Raw genomic sequence first — 14,037 nt, forward strand, 5'->3', positions numbered from 1 at the left:
TCAGGACACATTATTAGATTTTTTTTTTTTTTTTTTTTTTGATCAACTCAAACCTGCCGTTACTGATATAAAAAAAAGGATTTAATTTTTTCTGGGATGTCTTCTGTTAAGACCCCACTATATCCTCTGCAGCCCCAATGAGCGCCAAACTCCAGCTGATACAGGTGAATGAGAGAGGCAGGACCATCAATCCTGTGCCTTCAGGGTATTCCTGCCTATCTCAATCGACCTCAGTGGTTTATGGCCTGTATTCAAGCCCATCTGAGCTCATGGTCCTGGGAGAATGTTAGTAGGCTTCTCCTCCGTTACCTGAGCTCCAGGACGCTGGTGACGTTCCCTGTGGTGAAAATCCTCCTCACATAGTTGAAGTCACCCACGTACAGACTTCCATCTGAGCCACAAGCCAGAGCCACAGGGGCCATCAGCTTATTCCCGTCAGCAAGGCCATTACAGCTGGGGCAGGAGATGCTGCGCCTGCGCCCGTTCCCCATCACACTGCCGATTACAGGAGGCTGCTGGGAGATGAAGATGTTCTCTCCATTGCCCATGTGAAGAATACCTGATGAGGGCACAGGAAAGAAACAAGTAACACCTGCCCCTTGTTTAGGCTGAGCAAATTTTGAAGACAATTGGCTTTATTTTGCTGGTAGTGTTTCTAAATAAGCCAGGGGAATGCATCCAGGTCTGACTTTCCCCTGAAATTTTTTTTCCCAAAGAAGACATACAGGAAAGTAAATAATGAATATACAATACCCTCTATATGTTACTAATAGCAAATAATGCCTTAATTTCAAGTTGAATTAGTGTCTCATGAATAACACAAATTTCTGTCCTTGTAAAATTATGTGTGCAAACCTATCTAACAATAAAATTATAGCCATGCTAGTTAATACAACTTAAAAAATATTAAATATTAATTGTGCCACCATTATTAGTACCTACAGAATGTATTTGTTGTGGAGTTTTGTTTAAATAAAAAAATAAATGTGAAGATACAATCTGATTCTGGCATTTACACTTACAGTAATTTGCTAATATTGTGATGTAAATCTGGAGTGTTGAGATGCACATATCTCTGCTGCTTGATATGTTTGTAATGATGTGTTATGAAGTTAACAAGTTTGCTATCACATCAGTGAGACCTCAATAAAGTGAGACTTTAATTCTGCAAGGAGCTGTCGTCTAGTGGTTCAAGATAGTGGGATGCGGTTTAAAAGGTGTATTAGATGAAAGATTTACAAGAAAGCATAAGTCAACACACAGCTGAGAATCTGGTTTAATTTTAAATAGGTTTGTGTGTACCTCCATTAACTGAAGCCATGAAAATTGCTGTGTGCTTGTAATAAGAATTTGTCTTAACGGATGAAAACACAGGAACAATTTCACGCCAAAATGAGGACCAAGAACCCGTTGGCACAAGTGGAATCTCTTGTAGCTAAAAACTTGCAACACAAAAACAGTCACAAAAACTGACTTGCTCTTGCATTGTGCCTGCTTTTCTGCCTCCATCGACTTTGAAACGAACAAAAATAGAACAGCATGTGTATAGTTCATGTGCAGGTACTCAGACATGCCTCCCCACACACATCCACACTGTGTTTTTTTCTATTAGTAGTGCCAGTCTACTCTTGGAAAATTGTCAAATATGTAAATGTATAGAAGTTCCTGCTACTCAATCACTGTAATCATATTTGAAATTCAGCATCTGCATGTCTGTGGTTGTTTTTCTGCTTCTGATGGCACTTTGGTGACCTGAGCTCTTTGAGCAACAAAACATTTGGTCTATCAGAAACGATCAGCCAAGCATCCCCTTTCTAGGACGTGATTTAATCTTAGGGACTGCTGCTGCTGGGAGTAGCAGTCTGACAGCAATTTAATTAGGGATGGTTCTAAAAATGCTTGGCATGAACAAGATATGGAGGTGCGAGGGGGGAGGGGAGGAGGACGCGCTGGTGGCGAGTGAGCAAGTTGCAGCTCTCTTCCCTCTCTGGACACCACATTCAGACTCAGCAGGTTTAGTGTGACAGATCTAAATGCCACCTACCCGAGCACTTTTCAAGTATGCTTCATCTCTGATAAACCCTTCCAGACACAAACAGCAGAGCCTATCTAGGACAAGTGCAGCCCAAAGTTATTCCTACTGCTGCCTTTCTGGAGTAATTTGTCTGCAATGAGGAAATTGACCCCTCTCACCTTAAAATCAACGTTAGTAATACAAAAAAATATAACAGGAATAGGTTTATCTGTCACAAAATAAAACTGCTGGTTGGAAAAATCTTTCAAATGCAAAAGACAACATTAAAATAAAAGCATCATTGCTGAACATGTGGCACTTTTCAACACTTTTTGGCTTGTTCAGACTCATACGTGCAAAATATAAGAAGATGCAAACTCAAAACACACTGCACACGTTTCACAAAATCTATTATTGAGTCCTTGTGAGATATAATTTCATAAAACGAGTACAAAATTGCATTAACAGATACACTGCCAACTGCCCTGGCACACATAACGTTACTTTTAAAATTAAGTTATGTTGTGGCACAAAACCATCTTTTGAGTAGGTGTTATAATAAGTTGCTGACAATAGGAATTTGAAAAGGAGTTGACTCACCACTCTGGATATTTAAAGCATGGTGCTTGTCTATAGTCCACCCTCCCAGTTTGGAGGCAGTGATTTCGTAGCCCTGAAGAACAGCAGTCCTCTTCTCCCACAGAATAAGATCTGGACATGACTCATACTCAAAGCCCACTGAAACTAGGGGAAAAAAGAAAAGACAAAACTATCAGTGGTGAGTCACATGTGACCCAAATAAAAGAAGCAAAAATATGCACTTACTGAAAGCTTCAGACAAGCCGTAGACCTTCTGGCTGTAGACATCAGTCTTGTCCCACACAAAGTCATAGGAGAGGTTGGGGGCTGCAGGAAACCACTTTCTGAACAGCCTGCCCTCCACAGCCACCATGAGGTGGACCTTCATCAGGTTGAAAGGGATTGTGGAGTGGGTGAGGGTCACCCTCAGTATTGACTTGTAACCGGGGGTCCTGCTGCTTAAATAGCTGAGTTTCATTTCTGTCCCTGGGATAGAGACTTCCTCTTGCAGTGACTATAGACAAAAAAACAAAGCTCATCAATGAATGGAAAACATGAATCCTAATGGTAGCTGACAGCTTAGAAATCTATTTTCTTAAGTGGTTAAGGTAGGATTAATAACATCGCCCCTGTATGTTGTTGTTTCCTCACGGGTGATCAATTTTTCAGTGGCCACTACAAGCTATCACATATTTTTGAAAGCCTCGCCTCCAACCAAAGGTATGGCCCCAGGGGAGGATTATAAACACTAATTAGAGGACAATTATGCTCATGTGTTACCTGGCATCTGATGAAGGACTTCTTCATTTTGTCTTCCAATGAGTATTTTTCATATTGGATTTAATAATGGCAAATTCTTCATTAGGTCATCGCTGTAATCCAACGACATTACAAGGGTACCCTTGGGCTCAGAGCGAGCACAATCCAATAATATATAGAGTAATAAAAGTTACTTCAGGAGGAGGCAATGTTTTTGCCTGAGGAAATTTCCACTAAGGTCAATGTGTAACCTCTTAATAATACAACAGTAGGTCAGATTGTACAGTGTTCACATTAAGGATCAAAGGTCGGCAGCGCTGGTTTAGTTGCCCAACTCCTCTCTGGTATAATGAAATCACTTCATGTCGCCTGTCTCTACAGTACAAAACAAGATGTAGAGTACCACAACAGTGACTCAAGGCACCATTGGTCACGGGACCCGTCACTGTTGTAAATGTTCACAGAGCTAACTGATCACAAATTCTTTTTACAAGTTTAAATGGGATAATGTCCGCGTATGGTAGCTCAAGGAACAGCAAAGAGAAAGCAACTATAAATAGATGGAACTTCATACAAAATTCACCAATTTGCCATAGTTCTTATGAAGCAAAACAGACAACAAAGTAATGAGAGAAGGGCACAGAGATGGCTGCAAGACGTACAGTAGCCACACACTCAGTTGCACACAAAAGCCCAAGAGTGTGTTTACACTAACAAGATGCATACACATGTAGACAGACAACAAAATATGTGTAACTGTGGGACGTAAACGCAAATCCTCTCCAGTGGTAGTCTACTTATATAGTTAATCTCGGACACTACAAACCAAAATGCACAGACTGTTTTTTGTGTGTGAGGTAAGGATCATCACTCTGCAGTCAGACAGTACAATGTACTTTATAAATTGCCCAAATTCCACAAACCAATTACAATAGAGAGATAAAATCACAGCACTGCCACGAGCCAGAGTTCCTATTACACTTGTGCTTGATGAATAGTTTCGAGTCTCTCCCAGCTGTTTGGCATGAATCATTTGCAGGAGAGACCCACATAGATTACAGCCTGGAGGTCAGTGATGAGTGTGTGTGTGTGTGTGTGTGTGTGTGTGTGTGTGTGGGGGGGGGGGGTGTCACCTGGATTTCGGGTACAACAGTCCCCCTTTCAGTGCAGGAGCCGGCGAACGCGGTGAGTGGAGCTGGGGACACCACAGGGTAGGGCCGAGTAAAGCTGCTCAGGTCACAGCTAGGGATGTCATTCTCCTCATGCCGCATGATGATGGTATCCATGACAAAGAAACGTCCCCATGGCAACCAGAGAGTGTGCTCCTGGGTGATGAATGGTGCGCGTTCGAAGTGCAGGGCTATGGCTATGCCCCCATTGGTCACCAAGTCAAAACTGGAACACAGATGTGAACAATGTCAGAAAGGATGAATACTTCAAGATGAATTAAACATCTTTTTTTAAATTGTCACAGATAAAACTACCATCAGCAATGCTTTTAATTTATTGTGTGTTGAGGATTAAATCTGGCCACAATTTAATGTGCATTTGATAAATATTTTGTATTCCCTACTCAAGTATTATCATAACAAATCAAAAAGTAGTAAATTCATAAATGGAGGCTGTTAGGAAAGTATACTTTTTATTATTTGGCATTGTCTTTCAGGAGCACACAGCCTAAAAATATAAAAGCAGGTTTCAGCCATGACTGTTTCACCCCAATGTGCATGTAATACACTGTTCCTGTGCTCACATTTATATGTGTGAGAGAGAGGATTGTGCTGCAGGATGGAGGCAGCCGCCACTTCTTTATTGATCCCTTAGACGAAGGCTGTCCACTCTAACATCAGTCTAAAAGCCCGCACTGCAATCCCATCTAGTGTTGCATGAAAGGGCCTCTGCCTCTGGTGTGACCTGAGTGTGTCTCAGCAAACAGGCTGCACTTTGGCAATGTCATCATTTCTTACTGCTGCATGGTGACAAAAGCATGCCTGCACCTGCGCTGGACTTCTGCTTTTGTCATTACTCTCTAAGAGCCAATTAGCACCTGGTCACCTACAGGCCCCGGGGACAGGACCGCAACCTCACACAGGAAGCAGCGTTTTTATTACAGGTAAAAAAGCAGGTCTAAATATTGGCCTCTAAACTGAGCAACCTCCCTCCTGGTTTAAGCGACTATATAAAGAATCTGCTCAGTCTAACTTCCCTTGAGGGCAAACATCTGATTGGCCGTGGTGATAAACGATGGCTTGTCCCACCCTTGGTGTTTTGCCCTTGGTTAGGTGTGAGCGAAGTGAGATTCTCCAGCAGTCCAGAGGCTGCAGAGGAGGGCTGTTATAGGAGTACCCAGGTGCAGCCGTGATCTATCCATAACCACACAGCCTTTCAGTTTGCATGACGCCTGGCAGTTTCAGGCCACGCACACTCAGTACACTTCTGGACAGATACCCATGGGCGGTGTAGCCAATCGATGAAGCGATTCACTGGCTGTTATCAATCAGGAGAACAGCCTTAGACCATGTGACAAAACTTATTAAGCTACCTACAACAGCCTTGCTTGCTTGCACACTCAGGAAATGCATCAAGCTCAGAGAGTTAACCTTGGCAGTGAATTTGGCATGCCTCATACAAATTATACACAATCATTTGCCAGCTAATGCATATTTATAATGAACTGGATGATATCTACATGATGGTAAAGTGAGTCAAGGGCAGACCAAAAAGTTGGTAAGAATAAATAGAGACAGCAAAAAAAAAAAAAAAAAAAGTCCATGCGAAATGTTTCCATTATCTTAGGTCCAACAAATGGATGTTTTAAAAAAAACTACCAAGTAGCCACCAGCACACTGGATGTGCCATATGAATCATGGCTCCCATTGAGGTGCTCGCAAGCCCTTAATAATGTTATGATCTAGGATCCATGCCAACATTTTACTCATTATTAGAGAAAAGCAAAAAGAGAATGAGTTTGTCTCGATGTGCAGCCAATCAGAAAATGGCTACACAGCTATAAAGAAACTAAACTAACCTCTTTAGTTTAGGCCAGAAAACTTTCCAAGATGGTGGAAAAGGTAATTTACAAAACTAAGCTCTTGGACAATAAAGAACACATCATAAAAATGAGTTGAGACAGCTTTCCCATTTCTAAGTGGCTGAACAGGTGCATTTCTGATTTCACGCTGCACTGAGCCTGTTTACAGTGATTGCAGGGGAGTTGCAGGAGACTGGGCATGTTTACAGGAGAACCTGGGAGATGGAGTAGTGTTTACACATATGCTGAAAGGGAGAAAAGAGTATAGAGCTTTGCAAAAAAAAAAAAAAAAAAAGGGAAAAAACTGAGTAATGCATGAGAAAAATGGGACACACGTAAATGGGGAAAAGGATAGAGATGAGGGAAGTCATTGCTGTGGAAAGGACATGAGACCTGGGCTCAAGGAAAGTGCAAGAAATAAGTGAAAAAGTAGTGCCCAGAAAAGAAAGGCTTAAGGGCAGTGGGAGATTACAGAAGGAAAAGTGTGAAGGGATGGAGAGCAGATGAAATAAGGGAAGAAGGTGGAGATGAGAGATTTCTGTTGAAGTTGAAAGAAGAGGAGAGCGACAAGAAGATGGAAGGAACGAGGGGAAGCAAGAATGATCAAGATCAAACCGGTGGCAAAGATGTGGGCCTTTAGAGTGTCAGTGACTGATAAAAGTGTCAGGAGGAAGTGGGACTTGAGGAGCAAACACCAATTCATGCTGTGCTGTGATAGAGGGGCAAGGTCTGCCACAAGGCCTTCCTAACACAGACTACTTTGAGAGATAAAGGGGGATTGGGTGTTGTGTGTGTGTGTGCTGTACGCTTGTGGAATTTGATCCAAAAACTATACTCCCAAAAGAGCAAAAGGTAAAGAGACAAAACTATTCTAGTTTTTTTCTCTCAGGTTTTTCCTCTTTGACTCCAAGAAAACCATTTAAGCCAGTCTGAGGTTTTTGTCTGGATTTCTTTGAGAAACTTTTCCGATGCCAAAGCAGCTTGAACAGAGTTGCTCAAAGAAAACCACATACAGAACTCAGGCCTTTTCTACTTGCTTATTTAGAACACAACAACACAACAAGGGGAGTTGTAATGAAACAACACGAAGGAGACCAATGACTTTATATTTTTGGTTTCTTGAAAAGGCTGACAATATGTCGAATTGTCTGAGAAAGACAGTGATAATGATTTTTGTCAATTAGTACATTTAGTAAGCATTATTCTTTGGACACATTTTCAAAACAATCACAACTAATTAAGGTGAGCATTGGGACCATTTTTCACCCATGACATAAATAGCACAAAGCATTATTCAGCTATATGAAGGGAGGATCAACAAGAAAAACAACTTAGCTTCAGGTCTGTTATCTAAACTTAAATGTGTCACTGAAATCTCAAAATCTTCAATTGTGAAATAAATAATGTCCATCTGCACTATGTTTTATAGCTCCAGTTAGATGCTTTGAATTGGCATATTTCATTCTTTCCCCTCCCTGCTGCTACTGAAGCATAACTTATGAGCGTACCAGAAGGGCTTTGTTTGATTTCTCTGGGAATTGAGCCGAGAACTCCAAAATTGGACCAAATGAAGGCACAAAGCACATCAATGGCAGCACAGTTTGCTATGGCAACTGTTTTTTTTAATTATTTTTTTTTGTGCTGTTATTAGCTTTCAGCTAAATTGCAGTGTTTGAAAAATAATAAAATCATTATTGTCACATCTCTCTGTTACAAATATATTCAGGTAGTGATTAGTGGTGTTGGATTGCATCCTGTATTTTGTGTGTGTGTGTGTGTGTGTGTGTGTGTGTGTGTGTGTGTGTGTGTGTGTGTGTGTGTGTGTGTGTATGCATGTGTTAGTGTAAAGAAACAGGCTCTTACCTTCCATCTTGCCTGGTGATTGTGTAACCATAGGATGGGTTGTTGATGAAACTGATGTTGACTCCAACCAGTGGTGTTCCATCTGAGGTCACTACTTGTCCACGAATGACACAAGCATGGCTGCAAGGGACAATGATGAAATACTTATAGACCAAACTGGGATGAATAAAACTTTAAAAGGACACATTTGAATATAATGTAATCTATTATAACATCACCAGGACGGCAAAAATAACTTTAGAGATGAATCAACAACTTTTTGTCTTAAAATGTTCAGTTATATCGATTCTAAGTTTGACAAAGACAGATTTATTACAGAGCAGGGTATTAGATAGCACTGGACTGGACATGTGTTAGCTCCTGGTAATTTCATGTACACGGCAATAACAGAAATAAAAAAAAGTGTAGCATTTTTCCATTTAGCAACGGCAATTCACCAAAATCAGTAGAGTGGAAAAAACTTAAGTATGGATGTTATCAAAAGGAAATACCGTGCACACTAAAAGGCAACAGCCATAACTGAAACAGAACAAACTTACACCTCCTAGGATGTCTCCAAGGGTTTCTCTATCCAGAATGGAGGGATAATGAGATAAGGAAGCTTTACTTTGGTTTTGCTCTAATTAAAAAAAGGAGGATTTATCTTTTCCATTACAGAATGCAAGAGAGGGAAATAATAGGACTGCAGATTGCAAGACTTGCTTGGCTGATTATCAAGACCTCAACAGATTTCCAGACTGACATCAGGGCTCCAGAAGCTGCATAAATTAAATCTGATCATCAGTCCCCACCAATCAATAGTGGGAAGTCATCCAAATTCACCTCCTAATCTTACTGAACTGATGAGTTGAGACCTTGCTGTATCACGTCTCCCTCGCCGACTCCTGCCCTCGTCATTATCAAGGCCCAATTCATGGTCAGCCATCATTTCTGTAGTCGTTGGCAAAAAATTGGACCCCTAACAAATGCCTTGCTGCCACTTCTTCATTAGACCATGGCTATTTTTAATACATTTGGGTCTTAAACACTGCCACATACGGGAAACAATTAACACTAGCGTGTTAGTGGCTGCCCTCAACATGTCCTTACCAGAGGCAAGATCATTCACCCCAAACTATCCGAGTCCCCAGGAACCCAGTTTTATGTTAATTAGGGCAGGTCTCCTTCAGAAGACCTTGGCTGTCCACCACTGGGCTGTAAACAAGCAAGGAGATACTGCTCCGAGTCCATGGGCTCATACCTAAAAATATAGCATTTTCATAGAATTATCACCAAAGCTAACCCAGCACTGGCCTGACTGTCTATGAATAATCATTCACGGTGATAGTTTATTTTAGAGTCTTGTTTGAACAGGCAATCATCCATTTTCTTCAGATGGAGCTGTGAAAGTGAAACTATCTCCTTCCTGCCTGTGTTGAACCACATGGGAAGATGATTCCTTGCCGTCAAGACAAATGATTTAAATATTGACATCAAATACAACAGTAAAGAGAGAGCAGCAAAGGAAGCATGAAGAATTCGCTGCAGAAACTTCCTCTCCATGAGCGATTTCATAAGTCTGAGGGGATTCACAAAGTGGAAGGGGACCTCACAATATCTCCAACCTGCAGCTTATCATGCATCTTCCACAGAGGGCAAAGGCAGGACATGTTGTGAAAAATAATCAGGTGAAGCCCTGGGACTCAGCTTGAACTTATCTCTGGTTTAGTTTCTTTCAGTATTGTCCCGAACAACACATCATCCAGTCATGTGTTGTGGTGGATTTTGTCACCCCTTACTTGCACCTTTAACATGTTGAACTTTAACAAGCTTTGAACTGTCTCTCCACCTAATATCATAACTGGACAAAAATAAGTATCTTACTTATACAAGTGAAAGTGTGAATAACATTATCTGTTAAGATATGCTCTTTAAAAGGCATGCCGAGAGAAGAGGAAGTCTGCTATTTTGATTTAGCACAAATGCTTGCAGCAGAGGTGGTTATGTTGGGTAACCAGTAATTTTGCGTATGTCTGAAATGTTTCACCAGTATGTAATTGTAAGAAAAGTACAGTTGCCTCAAAGTAGTGTTTCAGACACAATAAAAAAAATGCACGCCAGACCTGAGTGTACAGAACTTTCAATGAGCGAGACTAATAAATAGTACCATTACCACAGAGGCAAGAAAAACATCATTACCCACGCAAATGACTTGATTATAGGGTAAACCCTGCTGCAAATGTAAGCATGTCACTGGAGCCCTCTTTCCTTGTCTGTGTGATACGCAGCATGCTGAGGAGTGTGAAGTGAGTCGATGGCAATGTAAATTTTTAGCTCTACAAATATATAATGCTGCTATAAGTGGTAGGACACGCTGAGAAGAAAACAAACAGGAGATTTCCTGACATTAATGGCCTGACGCGCATAAAAGAGCTCTAAATAAAATAATAAAAACACAAGCCAGCAAATGAAGCAAATGGTTTCTGCCTTGCTATTATAAGCCAGCTATCAATCTTTGCCCAAATTGTTCCATGGACAAAGTCCCTGCTTACTATTCCGGTCAGCATCCAGTGGAAGGCCAAAGCGGTCTCTTGTATTATGTGTCATGGTGGAGAATCAAGACGTTTTATGCAGTGGCAGATGCTTCATTCAGTGGCACCTTTGCAGCTTTTTGTGGTGGGAAACATCAGAAATAGCAGTCCAACATGTCTACTAGCATGAGGAAGTGGTTAGTGGATCAATAGAGAGATGATCGGATGACCAGGGCACGCATATCAGGAAGGAAGATGCCGAGACGTGCCTGTAAGGCTCATCTGAAGCTCAGAGCCCCCCTGTCATAACTGCTCATATCTGTCAGTGGGTGGGGAATGAATACCAAGCATGAATAATAGATTATCACTGATATTTTTAGGTGAGCCGAGGCCTCCAATCTTGCAGCTCATCTCTGGATTCTTCATTTTACTTATTTATGACTGCATCTTGTGAGAGAGACAAGAGTATTACTCAAATCCCTACGCCTCTTCCTCTGTCCAGTGAATAACTTCAAAATGTTGAGTGGTTCTTGAAAGCCAGAAAAATGTCAATGAGGGAAAATGTTACGGGGCTTCTCTTAAGTGTCAGCTGACAATTCTACAAAATATATATATATAAAAAAAAAAAAACGGGCACAAATTAAGCTCGTTGACAGCTGTTATAATTCATATCGATTTTTTTTTTCTTTTTTTGCTTGCAAACAAATTGACTACTGATGTCTGATAATATACAGATGATTAAGAACTAAAAGAGCAACACACTGAGTTTGAGCAGTGTAGAAATTTAGAAAGATGTTTTACTCCGAACAGTGAGGTAGATGGACGATACTGGGTCAGCAGAAACACATCATTTTCACATTTCAACATGCACCCAATACTGGGATGTCTTGTGTTGCAAAGTCTGCTCAAGAAAATGATCCTGCTTGAGCAGGGACACGTTTGAAATTGATTTTCTCTTCAAGAACAAAGCAGCAGCTCTGCGGCACTAAATATAGTGACGTCTGAAACCACAACCTTTCACTATCCTTTTGAAATAAGTAAGTAAAAAAGCAAAAAACAAATAGCAAAACCCAAATTGACACAATTCTATATATATATATATATATATATATATATATATTAAAAAAAAAAAAAAAAAAATTCACCAGAATTTTTTTTTTTTATATTCTCAAACTTATCTTATTCTCAGTTAATTTGTTTTGACTGTCTGTTTCTGTCACATGAGTATAATAAGCCATGATGACAGAGATACACACAAGCAAGTGAGATGCAAATAAGTGACACAGCCTCATGAGCGATTAAAGATGAAAAGAGAAGGAGACAAAAGAAAACAGAGACAGGGGAACCTTTTGGGACTTTGACTGCTATTCTGCCTAATATGAAAGGATCTCAGATTCCAGGGCTGGGGTGTCATGAGCTCTGCCTTTGGGAGGGGGCCTCAGATGGATTACAGTAAAAGTAATCACAATACATGAATATGAGATGCCTCTCTTGCTAGGGAAGGCTCCCTGCTTTTAGCCGCATTCTGTTTGTCCATCATCATCTGTCCATCATCCTTTGAGCAGTGCACACCACCACTCTCCGCTCACTTCATTCTGGTTTATAAGAGGCAATGACCATGGCAGTGTAATTTCAACTGACTTACATTCAAATAAAATCAACTCATTGATTTGTGCTCGCACCTTAAATGTCATTACTTAAAAAGAAAAAGAAAAAAAAGTGATGTTCGGTGTAATGCAGTTCATTGAAGATCATTGTCTTGTTGCAGCAATTACAAACTTGACTGACTCAACTAATGGAGTATAATCTCATGGAAGACAAAGGGTGATGCAGAAAATAGTGATATTGATGTTAAAAATACTTTTGGAGGAGAATAACAGATTCTGTCGGGTTAGAGAAGGTCCCACTGGGTGGTGTCCGGTGGGACTAATGCCTAAGTCACTCACTTGCCATCGAAGGGATTGGCTCCGGGGATGATGTGGGTGCTGTCCCTGCCTACCAGGAAGCGCACCCGGTCATAGAAAATCTGCAGGTTGCTCTGTGAAGAGGACATCTGTGTCTCCTGGATGATGTCCAGGGGATCCGGGGAGCCCACACACAGAGGGGTGGTGTGACAGGTTGCCTGGAGACAGCAGTCTGGATCCATGCAGTCCACCAGGCCATCTGACAAGGTCAAACAAGTCACACACACACACACACACACACACACACACACACACACACACACACACACACACACACACACACACACACATTGGCTCATTAAACAACAGCCTGGACACACACCTGGTAAAAAGAAACTAAGCATATACAGTACTGTGCAAAAGTTTCGGTCACGAATGAAAAATGCTGCTAACTGCGAATGCTTTTAAAAACAATACCAGCAGGTCAGGGCGCCTGCTGGTATTTTTCTGCACTTAAGTACTTGTGTCTTTGTACATCGGGGAGTTGCTTTGTTTTCACATCAGAGAGATTACTTTTTGGCTGCAAGTTATGGGCTTGTCAGTAACCTTTACAGGTTACTGACACTAAAATGTCCTCTGATGACCGCAGGTGGGTTGTACCAGAGTCTGACTGTTGTCTGCCAGTTCTGACCTGATGGTACAACTACTCATCTTCAAATTGTGAAGTCAATCTTTTGTCGACTCAGTTTCCTTGGCTCGCTCCTGCCTTTCCAGTCCTTGTCTGTTTCTTTGTGCTTCTGTTTCTTATTTGGAAAGTCTGTTACTTTGTTAATTTCTTTAACATCGTACTTGTATCTCACAGAAATATTTCTCTATTTACAATAGGAATTTTGGAAAATATAAAATATGCAGAAGAGACAATATTTTTGTGACACATCTGAAGTGTGCTGCATATTTGAATCATTAGCAGTATTCTTTTTATATTCTTTTATATTGCATACTATTTCTAAAGGACTTTTTACCTTATTTGATATCAAGAGTGAAGACAGACAGAAAAGCAAGGTGGGGGACAATTGATTCTGACTGATGTTTTACTACCTGATTGGAGCTAATTCTTGTGCATCGGATGCTGTGAAACATTTGGACACCTCCAGCATTGCTCACGGCCGTCTATCAGTAATTCAGATAAAATAACACAAGAAAGAAAGAGGTGCTGTGCAATGCACTTTACTTTGCTGAAGTGGGTCATTGGACTCCCTACCCTTTGCTTTCAGGGGCCTATCTGGCCAGATGGGTGATAAAAATAAACCCTGCTGTCAGGAGTCAGTCAAATCCCCAGCAGCACCCTGCTTTTGCCATTGAGAGCTGTGTGGTTCC

At 41.0% G+C, this 14,037-nt stretch overlaps 1 protein-coding gene across 6 annotated transcripts in view; it reads right to left on the reverse strand.

The window, feature by feature from the left end:
- Positions 1-14,037, reverse strand: part of tenm4 (teneurin transmembrane protein 4) — a 138,780-nt gene that overhangs the window by 31,517 nt on the left and 93,226 nt on the right. For all 6 annotated transcript variants that reach the window (XM_069161183.1, XM_069161182.1, XM_069161180.1 and 3 more), the window contains 6 exons: positions 12,703-12,919; positions 8,247-8,366; positions 4,486-4,747; positions 2,840-3,107; positions 2,615-2,758; positions 310-559 (listed from right to left, as the gene is read on the reverse strand). In XM_069161183.1, the coding sequence (XP_069017284.1) occupies positions 310-559; positions 2,615-2,758; positions 2,840-3,107; positions 4,486-4,747; positions 8,247-8,366; positions 12,703-12,919 (1,261 nt within the window). The remainder of the gene's footprint in view (positions 1-309; positions 560-2,614; positions 2,759-2,839; positions 3,108-4,485; positions 4,748-8,246; positions 8,367-12,702; positions 12,920-14,037) is intronic.

Source organism: Embiotoca jacksoni, unplaced genomic scaffold, assembly GCF_022577435.1.
Source record: "Embiotoca jacksoni isolate LCO1_2020_lvr unplaced genomic scaffold, fEmbJac1.0.p SCAF_28, whole genome shotgun sequence".
In the NCBI taxonomy this organism is placed as follows: Eukaryota; Metazoa; Chordata; class Actinopteri; family Embiotocidae; genus Embiotoca; species Embiotoca jacksoni.